The 14,945-nt window shown below is 38.3% G+C and overlaps 2 protein-coding genes across 3 annotated transcripts; both read left to right on the top strand.

Moving 5' to 3' along the window:
• Positions 1-673: 673 nt before the first annotated feature.
• Positions 674-5,104, top strand: slc16a1a (solute carrier family 16 member 1a). Of its 2 annotated transcripts, none has more exons than XM_061070415.1 (4): positions 674-890; positions 3,671-3,814; positions 3,991-4,764; positions 4,869-5,104. In XM_061070415.1, the coding sequence occupies exons 1-4, from the start codon at positions 674-676 to the stop codon at positions 5,102-5,104; spliced, it is 1,371 nt and encodes a 456-aa protein (XP_060926398.1). The 2 variants fall into 2 exon arrangements, with proteins under 2 accessions (XP_060926398.1, XP_060926397.1); XM_061070414.1 differs by having other exon boundaries at positions 3,991-4,768; positions 4,873-5,104.
• A 3,180-nt stretch (positions 5,105-8,284) lies between these two features.
• Positions 8,285-14,921, top strand: sycp1 (synaptonemal complex protein 1). The gene is made up of 35 exons (XM_061070094.1): positions 8,285-8,413; positions 8,596-8,680; positions 8,768-8,811; positions 8,924-9,088; positions 9,192-9,259; positions 9,351-9,424; positions 9,514-9,572; positions 9,665-9,731; positions 9,828-9,901; positions 9,987-10,095; positions 10,316-10,410; positions 10,507-10,691; positions 10,783-10,850; positions 10,931-10,992; positions 11,084-11,200; positions 11,313-11,417; positions 11,518-11,612; positions 11,702-11,811; positions 11,867-11,874; positions 11,929-11,999; positions 12,082-12,163; positions 12,255-12,317; positions 12,403-12,465; positions 12,558-12,620; positions 12,718-12,834; positions 12,919-13,029; positions 13,112-13,204; positions 13,299-13,373; positions 13,454-13,540; positions 13,627-13,773; positions 13,991-14,044; positions 14,237-14,308; positions 14,398-14,505; positions 14,626-14,691; positions 14,787-14,921. Exons 1-35 carry the CDS (start codon positions 8,285-8,287, stop codon positions 14,919-14,921), a joined length of 3,126 nt encoding a protein of 1,041 aa, XP_060926077.1.
• The last annotated feature ends 24 nt before the right edge of the window (positions 14,922-14,945 follow it).

Genomic DNA, 14,945 nt, shown 5'->3' with positions numbered 1-14,945 from the left:
ACAACTTTCTATCAGATTAGCGGAAGAAAACCTTCGGCGAGAGTTGCACTGCACCCACGTCTCCTCCCCACACCCATCATTAATGGTTCCGTTGAAATGAAGTGAAACCTGCACAGAAAGTGGAATTAGAAAGTCAGACCGACTTACAGTTCTGAAAGGACAAACTTAACAGGTGAACTGTGGCAGACGTGAGTCACATCCATTAACCACACAGCACCACATCGAGTTCACTCCTATTGGAAGATCGTTGAAAGTTTAAAGGTGAACCCTGATGACCTCAGGAAACATACAAACTAAAATCATAGTTTAGTTTATTTTTTTAATCTGTATAAATGATTAAATGTTAAAATAGTCATATCTCCCATTTACTTTTATTACTTATTTAATGTTAAAAATAAAACACTTTCATTGCTCAGTCAGTAATGTAGAAAGTAATATTTAGGTATTGAAAATGGCTCATTCATTCATTGTCTTTAATATTGTTGAAGTTACTGAACTTAACTATTTCATCTTTCAGTCTGTAAATTATCTTCGACAATAACATAAATTAATAATGATTAAGAGAAACTTGAATTAATCTAAAATAAAAATGAATTGCTTTTTTCTCTCCTGAACAGGTCCTCATATTTGAAAACCGTGTTCAGTTTGAAGAGGTGGTTATATTCCAGTAATAATGGCGCCCGCCGTTGGTGGTCCTAAAGGCTACACTCCACCCGAAGGCGGCTGGGGCTGGATGGTGGTGATCGGGGCTTTCATATCAATTGGCTTCTCTTATGCATTCCCCAAGTCCATCACAGTCTTCTTCAAAGAGATCGAGGTAATCTTCGACGTGACCAGCAGCCAGGTGTCCTGGATCTCCTCCATCATGTTGGCCGTGATGTATGGCGGAGGTGAGCTATGACTGAAAACACAACCTGACCAACGCGGCTCTGTTAACGTTTGACACCTGGCAGATTTATTCAGGCTGTGTCCGGTGAAGAGCCGATCCATTACTGTGAGCACTGTCACCTCTCAGCCTTGGTTTGTCCACATAGAGACCACAGACGCTCAGAATTATGATGCAGCTTAAATCAAACATCTCATACTGAGATAAAATAAAACTGTATCTGCTGTTTGAAGGCGTATCTGTCTCTGGGGCATGTGAGGGGGTTTGTAGCCATGTTGTTTTCCCCTGTGCTTTTAGAGTTTGGTCGTATTCCTTCACTAATAAGATGAGCGGTTCTCTGGGTGATGTCACACAGGTCGGGCCAGTCCCGTGATGATCAGGCCTCGTTCTTGAGGGAACACTGAGAGAACAAAGTTCAAAGCAGCTCCCCTCGTCCCTGCAGACGGTCCGGCTCTGAAGTCAAAACACTGCGGCTCTCTTTACCCTAATGTGTGATAAACTGGGAAAGATGATGACACAGGCAACTTTCTCTAATCTCAGGAAAGTTTTTTGAAAGTTGCCTCAGCGTGCCAAACTGATTTGAAGTGGAATCTCTATAATATACCAGCATATAAAACACTTTATATCCAATCTACTTTTTCTGGCATGAGGCTAAAATTTATTTGCAAGATCTGCAAGCAATCAAATAAAAGTAGACAGTATTTTCTTGCTAAGCTGGAACTGCTAACATTGCATATTGAATGTTTTAGATAAAGATTTATATTGTGTTTTTTACTACATATTTTCTATTAAGGCAAGTTTCCACATATCTGCCGTTAAAGGAATCGGTGCTGCTTATGCAAGTAGCTGCAGGGTGACATGCAAGCTATAGAAGAGGCAGGGGCAGCTTTATCTGTGAAGCACATTTCATACACAGAGGTATGAGTCAAGGTGCTGTACAGGGACATTGAACATTAAAAAACACATAGACACACAATTACATGAAATCAAAAGGCCAATTTCAAGCGAAATAAGAGAAAGTGGTAGGTGAAGAGGTTCAAACATGTTAAAGACATAAAAAGAATAAAAACCTTACAGAAATGTAAAAATATGTTAAAGGATTAAAATAGCACCCAGAAAAAAGAGAGAAATTTATAAAATAAAATGAAATAAATTATTGTATAACCTTAGATGTTGAAAGTGAGTTTAGTTTTTTTAATCTGAATATAAACGCTGCAATGGACGGGGGCGGCCTGTGCTGGATAATGACTGAAGGCTGCTCTCTGATTGACACTGTTGATTTTTCTTTCATTTTTCATTGTCCACGTATCCATTATCTTCATCGCTTTTCTTGGAGGGTCGCAGGGGCAGCTCGGGAGGTTCACCCTGGACAAGTCTCAGGGTCAATACACAGAGAAACGACAACATCACACTCACACCTACAATCGATTTAGCATCTCCAATCAACCTGACCCCACTCTTCATGTTTTGGGACCATGGGAGGAAGCTGGAAACCCACACAGACATGGGGAGAACATACAAACTCCACGCAGCAAGGCCCCATCCGAGTTAGGGTTTGAACCAGGAAACTTCTTACTATGCCAACCCCTGCAACACCATGAAGATATTGTGTAATATCAGAAGCAACACATAATGAATTTCATCTACTTTCACCGCTGTATAAGTGATATTTGCACCTCTCCTCACAAGTTTGGAGCCTCAGTCGTCTCGATGTCTCTCAATGTCCCCGCGTAACTTTGCCAGTTAATGCAAATGTTGTCTTTGTACATAAATACACACTGATGAAAAGGAAGCTATGCATGATAATTGAAAGTAAGTGACAAGTTGTTTCTCGGAGCCGTGAGTGGATGACAGCTGACGTTGTTGCTGTTTGTTCAACATTCCGAGCACACCAGCGGAAGTTCATTAACAAGTCACTGTTGCATACCTCCGCACTCCTTCAATTTGGGATTCATTACAATAATATTCCACATTGGTTTGTCTCTTCTTTTTTTTTTTTTATCCGAAGCTACTCTCCCTGCAAGGCGGAAGGAAAAAACTCATTGTTGGGAGTGCGGTCTCTCTGTATTACAATTTAAAAACCCTTTGTCTTGCACCGTGCTGGCAAATGAGACTGGACAACCACTAAACAAAATCTGTCAGTTTCCATTTGGGTTCATTGGGTAGTGCAGGGATTTGGCAGAGAGGCAGAAGTGTCTCCTGCATGGATCCTCACACTCATTTAGGCCAGTTGTTATAAGCTGTAGATGGAGGTGGTTTGCGGTGACCTGAACCCTGCTTTGGATTTTCAGCCATTTGTTTACAAGTTTTTGGGATTTTGTTGAATTGATGTAGAATCCAAGTTGCATGCATATTAATTAGTTGGTTTACTGTTGCCTGACACAGACACACACACACACACTTGAATACTCCCACCCACTGAGTTGCTTCCAATAATCTTTTCAAATGTGTTTAAAGTCCATTTAGGAAGAATTCACAAACAAATCATTCCTATGTCAATTTATATGAATCCCTGAACCAAATAAGTGATTATTTCATTACAGCTTTCATGGTTTTTCTGACAGATTGCATTATTAATGACAGGAGAACACATCTACTGCAGTGCAGCACTAACAAAAAAGCGATTGCATGAGTTGTTTGAATGCGTTGAGCCACAGATGTGGCACCAGAGCCCTCTGGTGGTTAAATGTTGAACTGTGAGTTGATGATGGAGTAGATATCAGCATCTCTCTGTTTTAATATGCATGTGTGTTTGCTTTTTATTTTGCTTTTTTTTCTGTTAAGGTCCCATCAGCAGCATCCTGGTGAATAAATATGGGAGTCGTCCTGTTATGATGGCCGGAGGATGTCTGTCTGGATTGGGCCTCGTTGCTGCCTCGTTCTGCAATTCTATTGAACAACTGTACTTTTGTATTGGAGTGGTGGGAGGTACCTATTTTTACTTTTTTTATATTTTTAAATTCAGTCACGACTCAACCATTTTCTTGCCTGCGCACCGTTGCCCTCTTGTGTTCTTGAAAAATAATAGCACACACACACAAAAAAAGAAAATAATGTTTTATTTAAGCTCATATATTTAACGTGAATCATTTAAAATCTTTTAGGTTTGGGTTTGGCCTTCAACCTCAACCCAGCCCTCACCATGATTGGAAAATACTTCTACAAGAAGCGTCCTATCGCTAATGGCATTGCCATGGCCGGCAGTCCTGTGTTCCTCTCCACCCTGGCTCCTTTGAACACCTGGTTCTTCGACCGGTTCGGCTGGAGAGGAAGTTTCCTGATCCTCGGCGGCCTGCTCTTCAACTGCTGCGTTGCCGGGTCCCTCATGCGGCCCATCGGACCCAAACCCAGACCAGTGGAGGAGTCCACAGAGAGCAAGACTGTGATCCAGACCATCAACAGCTTCATTGACCTCTCTTTGTTCAAGCACCGTGGGTTTTTGCTTTATATCATGGGCAACATCATCATGTTCTTCGGCCTCTTTGCTCCTTTGGTGTTCCTCAGCAACTATGCCAAGAGTAAAGACATCCCTAAAGAACAAGCAGCCTTCTTGTTGTCTGTGCTCGCCTTTGTTGACATGGTCGCCCGGCCCTCAATGGGCATAGTGGCAAACACCAAATGGGTGCGGCCCAGGATCCAGTACTTCTTTGCTGCGTCTGTGCTGTACAACGGTGTGTGCCACGTGCTAGCTCCCATGTCAGTGGACTACAAAGGCTTTGTAGTTTACGCCATCTTCTTTGGGTTTGCGTTCGGCTGGCTGAGCTCAGTGCTTTTTGAGACCTTGATGGACCTGGTGGGAGCTCAGCGCTTCTCCAGCGCTGTCGGCCTGGTCACTATAGTGGAGTGTGGGCCAGTGTTGCTGGGCCCCCCTTTGCTTGGTAAGTACATCAACCAATATATGAAGATGACGGACATGTTAATGAACCCATATGTGTGATGTTAGGCACAGTGGAATGAAACCTGACCCTTCTTGTCTTCCCAGGAAGGTTCAAAGACATATATCATGATTACAAGTACACGTACCAGGGCTGCGGGATCATCCTCATCATCTCCAGCATCTTCCTGTTTGCGGGGATGGGACTCAACTACCGGCTGCTGGACCAAGAGAAAAGAGATGAGGAGAGGAGGGCCAGGGGGGGAGGTGGAGAGCAAGAGTCCAACAGGGACAATGCTGCCCAGGAAGTGGCGGACGCTACGAGGACAGACGACACCGTCTAGCGTTCTGCACCACGCTAGGTTACTGTTTCTCCAATTTAATATTGTCTGTGAGATGTATATTATATATCATATTCATTAAAACAGATGCTTGCGTGAAGCAGTATAGAGAAACAATGTTCTGTTTCATAATGCATTGTATTTGAGGACCACCATAGAAATCATCGCTTCATTTGCAAAACCATGTAAAATATTTACACACCTATTAAAGCCCTTTAAACTTTTATAAAACAATTCACATATAATACCTGATATTCTACCATGAACTGTTATAATGTGTTTGTTAGACTATTAAATTTTACTTTGCCTTTAATGTCACTATAACATATTAATATGTTGTTTTTTTTAAATTTCAGATTGTATCACTCTTTACTCTTTACTGCAACATATTATAGTAGCTAGTTTAATATATAAATATTAAGTAACATTTACAGAGCATGGTTTATTTTGTAAAAGAGAAAATTAACATATATGAAAGAGCATTATTAAAGTATTCACCGCCCTTGTTCCTTTCAAACTAATTTTAAAGACATTTTTGTGTTTACAAAGACCTGGTCGCACCCTATTTGCACTTTTTGAAGGTTTTAAAACCCCCTCATTTCCACAATATTCTATATTCCACAAATGTGTTCATGTAATCTCAGTTCCTCTCATGAACTTGCCTTATTTTGGTTAAATGTTTGATGATGAATGATGCAAATTATTAATTATTCTTAGGGCTTTGAACCTTGTTGCACATTCACGATAGGAAAATGACTACAAGTTCATGTAAATTTAACAAGTTTCAGAAAATTCAATAAACTGTCAATTGACAAGAATACAAACATGTTCACTGTATCCTCAGTTTATATTCTTATTTTATTATAAGGATACATTTAGACAGGTAGCAGTAGCTGTAGTAACAGGTCTGCTATTCATGCTGGACTATTCTGTACAAAACTGCTTTTTCACTTGTGCTTTCTCCTGTAGAGAAATGTTCAAAAATTATAGTGAATTTTCGGACATAGACATAGTTTCACAAGTTTTCGTTTCATTCATTCTGCATAATTCATGTTTTTTAAGATGCCGATGAGTTAAATTAGACCATCTAAAGACTCTGAAAGCTTTTCTTCTTTTTTTATCCCCTGTCAAATTTATTTAAGGCTCCATTGATCAGTTTCTACTTGTTTGGCCTGTCTCCCACTTCTTTTCTGAACGTACGATTCCGTCAATGAACCTGCAAACCTCACTGAATCCTCAGCTGATGGTCTCAAAGTCTTGGCCTGGCAGCGGCAAATGCAATATCTTGTACTTCTATTTGTCCCATAGGTCTTATTAAATGATGGGTTTGAGGTAACAATAGCCCACATATTTCATCAGAGTGACCAGAGTCTCCGCTTTCAAAGTCTGGGGCTTTTTGATGGACAGCTGCTTATTATGTGGCCCACTGGTCAGCTATTGGAACAACAGACTATTTGTTGGTCACTGTCTATCTGGGGTGACATGTACTGTATATTCCATCCTACTTGAGGTGGAGAATACCATATTTTGCTTTGGTAAAATAGCAAAAACTCAAAAATAACCATAACACAAATAATTATTCTGCTTTTAAAGTTTTACTGAAGTAAAAGTATGAAAGTTCAATTAAAAAAAGTAAATTCATGTTTCAGAATAGCCTATTATATATATAATGATCTAAAATAAATGTATTATCAGCCTTTATTATTATCTATTATTAACCAGATTAGTGTCATTAAGATTAAAAATCTCTTTTTACAAAGGAAAAATAGCAGCAACACAGTTTCAACAGTAACAAGTTGTTTATTAACATTAGTTTCAAGTAGTATTTTTCATGTGTGCGTTGACACAGGGTCAACAGTACAATGAAGGAGTTGGACAAGAAGAACCAGCTCAACTCAGCAGTGCAGTAATTACAATAAAAGCAAAGTAGAAAGAGCTTAATACAAAAAGTCTAAATGCAATACAATAAAATATATAGATTAAAGTATATACTAATTAATTATCTCCCACAATAACAATACACATCAGCCAAACAAAACATAACACGTATGACCTTTCAATTCCACTAATTCAATTACAATAACCCGAATATTATTTGTAAAACATAACATATAATAAATATAAAATATAATAGACAAGCTTATAATTGCTTGGACACATGACACATACATTACTTTCCAGCTCTGTATGAGTATTTGAATGGCATCATCTGTGTTTTGTAACTAATAAAAATCATTATTATAAAAACTATTAACTCTCATCCCTCCCATGTGAGTGTGAGTGTAACTTTATATATACCCTGTCCGATAACGGACGCAGGCACCTTGTCGACCGTTACAGCAGAACGACCCGAGCTCTCATCAGCGAACGAGCTCACCTGGACTGCGTCACAGCAGTTTAACGGTTAACCGCAGTCTAACGGTTACCGTCCGTCACGTCCTCCCGTTTCTCTACCGGTGAAACCTCCCGGTTCACGCAGGTACGTCCCGTTGTTCTTTACCGGGAGAATAACGTCGCCACAGCGGAAGCCCGGTGTTTTAATTTGTCCATCTGCGGTTTTATTTTTGTTTTACTGGGAGTTCTGTGAAGTTAGCTAACGTGCTAGCTCCGCATGCTACACCCCCGGTTAACTAGCCTGCTAAACCGAGTTAGCATTAGCAAGTTGAACAGCAGTCAGGTGAGTGGGTTGAAGTCAAATCCTTGCCGTGCTTTCTCACATTATCATTAAATTTACTATATTAAATATTTTTTTCTTTGGATAGAGAGTTAGCCATGCTAGCTTTAAAGCTAATTCAACTACTGAAGTGCTACAAATTAGCTTCCTCTACAGTAGATAAGATACTTGTCTTCACTATTTGATGACATTTTAAACTTGTCGTTAATCTCGCTGCACAACATTTATTCAACAGATGTTGCTACCTGATGAAGATTTGACATTACAACTTATTTGAAGCCTATAAAACACAGAAACTTCCTCTGTCATCAATTATCTGGTGACTTCTTTACATTCAATATAAAGAAAAATGTACTTTTAATACCATGATTAGTTGGGAGTTTGAATCACAAACAAACATCTAATAGAGTATGCTTACATTGTTGTATTCTTATCTATATTGTGTGTTATGGATTTGCATACTTCCTCCACCTCTGCTAACTACTATGTGTTATTGTGGTTCTTTCAGGATGGAGCGAGACCGAGCTTTTAACTTCAAACTGCTGGTGCCCCCCCGGGTCAACGCCGGTCAGGTGTCTGCTGTGAGGCCTCAGGAGGCTGTGGACAAGTGCGGTGATTTCATGAATACATTACAGCAGGTGAGCTCCATTAACAAATAGTTAAACCGACATCATATCGATGAATCAAGTAAAAGCATCGTGATGCTAACTCACGTCTGAAAGAGGATTTACACTTGGGAGCACTGAAAGTTTCATGTATGGAGACAGCTTAACGTAAAAGATGTGACTAATATTTCTATAATTGTTGTTTTTTCCTCTAGGAGTACAGTGTCTACTTCGACAAAGGGCAAAAGATGGCTTTTCCCGATACAAGTATGGTTACACCAACTAAACCCACCAGACAAGGTGTGACACAACACTGTAAATATAGTTTCAACACAATTATCTGGTTATTGTTCACGTTGTAAATGCATTATTTTCTCTCCTTAAAAGACTTTCACAAGATGAAAGTTGTGACACCGATGGAAAAAGATGAGGTAATATTTTCATTGTATGGAAATGATAAATATGAGGAGAAATATGTACTCGGCTTCTACAACAGTTCTACAGTATCTCGGTTAACTTCCCATCATTGTGATTGTTCCCCAGAATAAGAGTAATCATGGGCAGCTCTATACCAAGCTGCTTGATGAAGTTGATAAAATTAAGGTCTGGAAGGTCAAAGTGGATTCTGACACATTGCAGAAGGAAAGAAGACTCCAAGAAAACAAAAGAACAATAGAAACTCAGCGCAAGGCCATTCAGGAACAACAGGTGAGTGTCTCTCTCTCATACGTGCAGATGTTTTTAACCGCACATTTGAACCCCTTTTGAAATATGTATGGTGTTATCTGTTGTGTGTGTCCTTTTTTTACAGTTTGGAAATGAAAGTCTCAGTTTAAAGCTGGAGGAGCAGATCGGTGAAAATGAGGATTTGAGGAACAAGTATGGGTTTTGATAAATGTGATTTTTAAATATGTATGACAATATAGGTAATTTAGTGTTTTATTTGATGAAAAATTCATGTTAAATGCAGAAACAACGCAACCAGGAACCTGTGTAACATACTGAAGGACACCTTCCAGCGGTCAACTGAGAAAATGCATCTCTGTAAGTAAAAAGAGCCGCCCATACATGTCAGACATATTGCTACGGAGCAGAAAATACAGAATGTTTTTACCAAAATTTATATTTTGTAGTTGAATCTGAAAGAGAAGAAACTCATCAGCTCTTTCTGGAAAACAGTGAAAGTGTTCAGGTAAAACACATATATATTTGTCATGATAAAGTATTTATATAAAGGATTATTTGTTGGAAATTGTTTACAAGTAATGGGATTTTTTTCTGTAGAAACTGATTAGAGTATTCGAAAACCTCTGCATTCGAGTAGAAGCTGATCAACAGGAATTGCACAAAGGTATGATTTTCATCGCAGTAATATAAAATATATTATAATTTAATCCCGAAATAACAGCAAAGACTACATTTTTATAATAATTGTATCTTCTCCCAGTGAAAGAAGGCTTGCTGCAGTTTGATGAAATCAAAGAGAAATATTGTCAAGAATACAACATGAAGGAGGAAGAGGTTTGTGAAAAAAAAAGATTAATGTATTTTGGAACTGGACAACAAGCTTTGAAACAACAATTGAAGGATGATGTTGCATTGACAGGTTGCAGAGCTTCAAACAAAACTTAGGAATAAGGAAAATGAACTACAAGAAATCCTGCTTGACCTGAAGGAAGCCCAGAAGCAGGGCAAACAACTTCAGGAGACCACAAGTAAGATCATGATTAGATAAGATAAGGTTTTTGTAGCTGGTGACAATTTCGTCTGCAGTGTCTCAGGACCCTTGTTTATCTGCTTATTAAAATGACAGAAATAAATATATCAATCCACTGAACACCACATGAAATCAACTGTTCTTTTAAGTTAACTTCAGTTTGAGGATTATTAGTGATGTTGAGATTATGTCATATCCAGTAATTACTGCTCTTACAGATCAACAAAATGAACTTCTGAAAAGCTCACAAACCGAACTGGAATCTCTTTTTCAAAAGCTGCAAACAGCCGAGCATCAGCGTGAAGAAACTCAGGTGAGTAGGTTGAGATTGTTGTGATTCTCAGTGAAACTGGGCTCTGTTCTGCTGTGTTCTGTCGGCATTGATTGACACATTATTACTCTCTCAAAGAAAAATCACGAAGCCACGGCTGCAGCGCTGAAACAGAGTAAAGACGAATGTGCTCAGATCATCCAAAGCAAAGACTTAAGCTTGCAGGAGCTGGACACAGTTAAAACTCAACAAGCGGAGAAGCTGGAGCAGATTCAGACAACCGTTGAAGAGCTACAGAGTTCATTGGCCTTAGAGATGCAGAGGTATGTTAACTTCTGAAAACTTCATATTTTTTGGACAAAATACAGTTTTTACTTGTATCATTACATTCTTTGTTTTTGACTCATTTTCAAGGGCTCAAGAGCTTGAGGAAAAACTCATGGCAAACAACGAGGAACTGGAGATAAGGCGTGTCGTTTTACGTAAGTCCCACCGTGTGAGATATGTGTTTTTATGTGATGCTCTGTCCAGCTGAACAAAACTTTTTGAATTTTTTTAACAGGTGAGTCCAAGGAGCAGAATGCTGAGAAAGACGGGCAGATCCAAATCCTTGAAAATGAACTGGTAAAGAGTCTTTTGAAGAAAAGTCTCTATTCTTTATGCACTTGTAATATAAACATTGCTGAAAAGTCAACATGTATATTGTTGTTCCTAGGACATAAAATTAAAGTCCCTTGAGTCCATGAAGGATAAGGTCAACATAACTGAAGTCAGAGTGGAGGAACTGTCTGCTGAGCTTTCAAAGAAAACTGAAGAAGTCCAGCTATTTAAGGTGAACATAAATACTTTATCTCAGGAAAAAAATATGTTTATTTGAATGCCTGATATAGATTCCTTACAGATACCTTAATATAATGTACATTATTTGGCTTTTATTGCTGCAGAGTGAATTGGAAATGGCCTCTGCTGAGAACCAACTACTGAAGAAGGCTTGTCAAGCTGCTGAAGAAGCACAAGAAGATTTAAAAAAGAAATCCACTGTGACTGAGGTTTTAATGCATTTTCATTTTCTTGCTCCGCTTTTGGGAAATTTGTTTTTATCATAAAAAAGTGTTTGGTAATATTTTGTGTTTTTTCTAATACCCTCAGCTCAAAGTGCAGGAGCTTGAGGGGCAATTGTTTACTGAGAAGAAGAAAAATAAAGACAATACGGAGCAACTGAGGAAAGAAGCCACAAACCACAAGTGAGTTCATTACATCCAGCCAGGCCATAACGTCAGCTCATAGAATATTAAATTAAACTGTCTAATGTTTATCTTTTGTCATTTTAAAGAGCAAAGTATGAAGAGCTGTTATCTAACTTTGATGAGCTTCAGTCTGAGAAGATGGCCGTTCAGCAGCAGTTTGAGAGTGGATCGTCTAATGCGAAAGCTACTGAGGCAAGTCTTCATTAATTATCCATTCATATGTGATCTCATGAGTCCATTATCATGTGTAGACGTTTGGGTTGATAGTTGGATTGTTTCATTTATTTGTTACTTACAAATACTGATTGATCAGGAGAGTGAAGAGAAGGCTGCAAAGCTCACAAAGGAAATTCAAAGACTCGAGGAAGAAAACTTATCTTTACAGTGAGTTCACAGGTTAGAAACAAAAGTATTTTTTGAGAATGTGTAGTTTTGAAGATTAAAAATGGCATATTTTGTTAAATAGCGAGGAACTAAAGTCCATTGATACCAGATTCCAAAGGAAATGTCAAGAAACTGAAACGATGCAGAAGAAAATTGAAGAAAACGTAAGAATGCTAACCAGAATAAGCATCAATACACAAACAACTCTAAATGGTTCTCAAAGTACTAAACATAGTTTTTGCTTTTTGTGTTTAGTGTGAACTTCTGCAGGACGAAGTTACAGAAAAAGAAAAACTGATCAAAACTGTGGAAGCAAAGGTGATTTTAAAATACTGAAAATGTTTAAATGTTTTTATTCTTTTTGAACTTTACTGGAACCAACAAGAAATATTTTGTTTTTCAGTTGTTCAATATCAAGAGGAAGATTGAGGTTAAACAAAAAGCCCAGGAGGAATACCAGAAAGAGGTTTGTGATAAATGTCAAACTATAACAATTGATAAAAGTTTCATGTTTATTTAGCTTAACAGTTTGTATCTATCTGTACACTATCTTTTCAGAATAAAGTGCTTAAGAAACAAATAGCAAAGGAGATCACGAAATCCAGTCAGCTTGAAAATGTGGTATGTTTATGTTTTAAATTTTCCAGTTTGTAATATTCATATAGAAGATTTTAATGAATATTGCCTTTTAAATTTACGTGCATACTTTTGTCTTTAGATCAGTGATCTTCAGGATGAGTCCCTGAGCCTTAAAAAACAGAACGAAGAAGACCAACAGGAATTGCTGATGGATCTTGAGAATAAATCAACCTTCACAGCAGAGCTTGAGAATGAGGTTAGTTAAATAATGTTAAGTTATGTGCCACATTTTTAGCTGCTTAGAATAAACAAAGAAGAATAAGCGCATCTTGTCTCACAGCTACAGAAGCTCAAAGTAACAGCAGCAGAGGCCGGCAAGAACAAAGAGGAAGCAGAACTCAAGTGTCAACAGAAGATAGCAGATATGGTCGCTCTTATGGAGAAACATAAGGTAAAGCTATCATGTGACGTATGTTGTGTCTGAAAAAATGTTCCTGACTGTCAGTTCCAAACAAGAGATGTGTCTTCATTAGAGCCAGTACGAGCGCATGGTTGAGGAAAAGGATGCAGAGCTTGAGGACAACAAGAAGAGGGAGTCGGGGGCTGTTGCTCAATTGAAATCCCTGGTATGAACGAAAACACTTACATTTATATATGTCACAATAAGATAATAAATCAGTTGTATCCTAATATTTTCCAAAATTATTTTTCTTAAATAAGGAGTTGGATCTCTTGAAGCTTAAGACTGAAAAAGATGAACTCAAGAAAGAGCTGAAGACAGAAATAACAAAGATGGTATGACCTGGTTTGAATCAATTTTATTTTTTTATTGTGAAATGATAAAGTTTTTGAGAAACACTTTTTCTTGCCATTAGGAAAACCTACAAAAGGAGCTCATTGATCTGAAGAAAGAGATGTCATCAATGAAATTCACTCCACTGTCAGAATCAATGACCGAGCAGGTAGAGAGTCTCTCCAACTGCAAATATTCTACTGAGGACATTTGTTTTTCATCACTTAACCAACCAAGTTATGTTCAAAATTGTAGTCACCTGCTTCAAACCGTAAACAAGACGGATGTTCAGAGACTCCAAAGGAAAGTGCTTCAAAGAGATACGTGTTCAACTTCTCCAGGACCAGGAGAACTCCCTCAAACAGCAGAGATGATGGAAGTGCTGCCATCCTGAAGAGCGTGGTGAGCTTACTAAAACACTTGTCTCATTTCAGGTAAATTCTCTAATGTTGACGTGAATTGGAAAATAAATCAGGTAATTTGTATTCATAAGCAGCTGTCCCTGAGATTTTAACTGGCATGGTCGGGCCCTGAAAACATTTCAGTTAAATACTGTGTATTGACTCACCTGTTATTCATAATCATTCCATCATCACAATCAATGTTTTCTGTTTTCAAGGAACCTGACACTGAATCTCTCAGATCCTCATTCAGAACAACACCAAAGAAAAAGGTAGACACCAGTTAAATATCTGTCTAGTAATTCCAGAAATCTCTGTCAATCAGTTTGTGGATTCATTAACAGGCTCTTTGTGTAGCAGCTATGGATTAATAAAGTAAATAGAGTGATTTAGTTTAATCTTTATCTGTCGATTTAAGAATACTATACATGATATTTGAAATTGATACTGACTTTGCATCGTAGGACTTTCACAACGACGACTCGAAAGCCTCTAAAACTATGACCAACAAGGTTGGCGGAACATCAAAGATCAGAGTAATATACTGTATTATTCTGACATTTTCCCAAATGAATAAAAATGTCAGTGACCTTTGCTGACATTTACTCTGTGAATTCCCTTACAGTCCTACAGGATAAGAACGCCACCTTCTGATGAAAAAGCAGCGCGCTGGAAGAAGACGACCATCCAGCTCGACCCTAAGTCTGACAGCTCTGATAATAATGATCTTCTGGTGCGTGTTTTTTTTTAATTTACAGAATCTTTCCAATAATGTGTGAATTAATATTGGATTGTCTGTGCAAGATCACCATAAGAGCTTATTTGTCCTGTTTCTGTTTTTTCTCTTTGACAGACCTTTGCAAACGAATCAGCATCAGTTTTTTCTGCTTCACATTGCAAACTCAACACCTTCAAAAAGGTAACACATTACTTATGGGTGTAGTTAAAAATGATATTTATGCATGAAAACATAAATATGAACTCTATTTTTTATCTGAACACTTGATGATTCAGAGCCCTGCCTCTCAAAAGTCACCCGGGAACTTCCTGAAGTTGGCTGCAATGAAGAGAATGAGAGATGCTGGTTGGACCGCGGTGACCAGCTGTGACAAGAAGAAGAAGAAGAACAGCGAGAAGATCTTTGCATAAGTACACAAGTTACATGTCAGATAA

This window comes from Limanda limanda, chromosome 4 (assembly GCF_963576545.1).
Source record: "Limanda limanda chromosome 4, fLimLim1.1, whole genome shotgun sequence".
NCBI lineage: Eukaryota > Metazoa > Chordata > Actinopteri > Pleuronectiformes > Pleuronectidae > Limanda > Limanda limanda.
Note: the sequence above shows the minus strand (reverse complement) of the source record. Positions and strands in the feature narration are given on the sequence as shown.

Bases quoted from the DNA above. Each gene is read 5' to 3' on its own strand.
- slc16a1a (XM_061070415.1), top strand. From the start codon at position 674: ATGGCGCCCGCCGTTGGTGGTCCTAAAGGCTACACTCCACCCGAAGGC. The intron at 891-3,670 runs GTGAGCTATGAC...TTTTCTGTTAAG, and splicing joins GGCCGTGATGTATGGCGGAG to GTCCCATCAGCAGCATCCTG. The intron at 4,765-4,868 runs GTAAGTACATCA...TTGTCTTCCCAG, and splicing joins GCTGGGCCCCCCTTTGCTTG to GAAGGTTCAAAGACATATAT.
- sycp1 (XM_061070094.1), top strand. From the start codon at position 8,285: ATGGAGCGAGACCGAGCTTTTAACTTCAAACTGCTGGTGCCCCCCCGG. The intron at 9,089-9,191 runs GTGAGTGTCTCT...CTTTTTTTACAG, and splicing joins AGGCCATTCAGGAACAACAG to TTTGGAAATGAAAGTCTCAG. The intron at 12,835-12,918 runs GTTAGTTAAATA...CTTGTCTCACAG, and splicing joins CAGCAGAGCTTGAGAATGAG to CTACAGAAGCTCAAAGTAAC.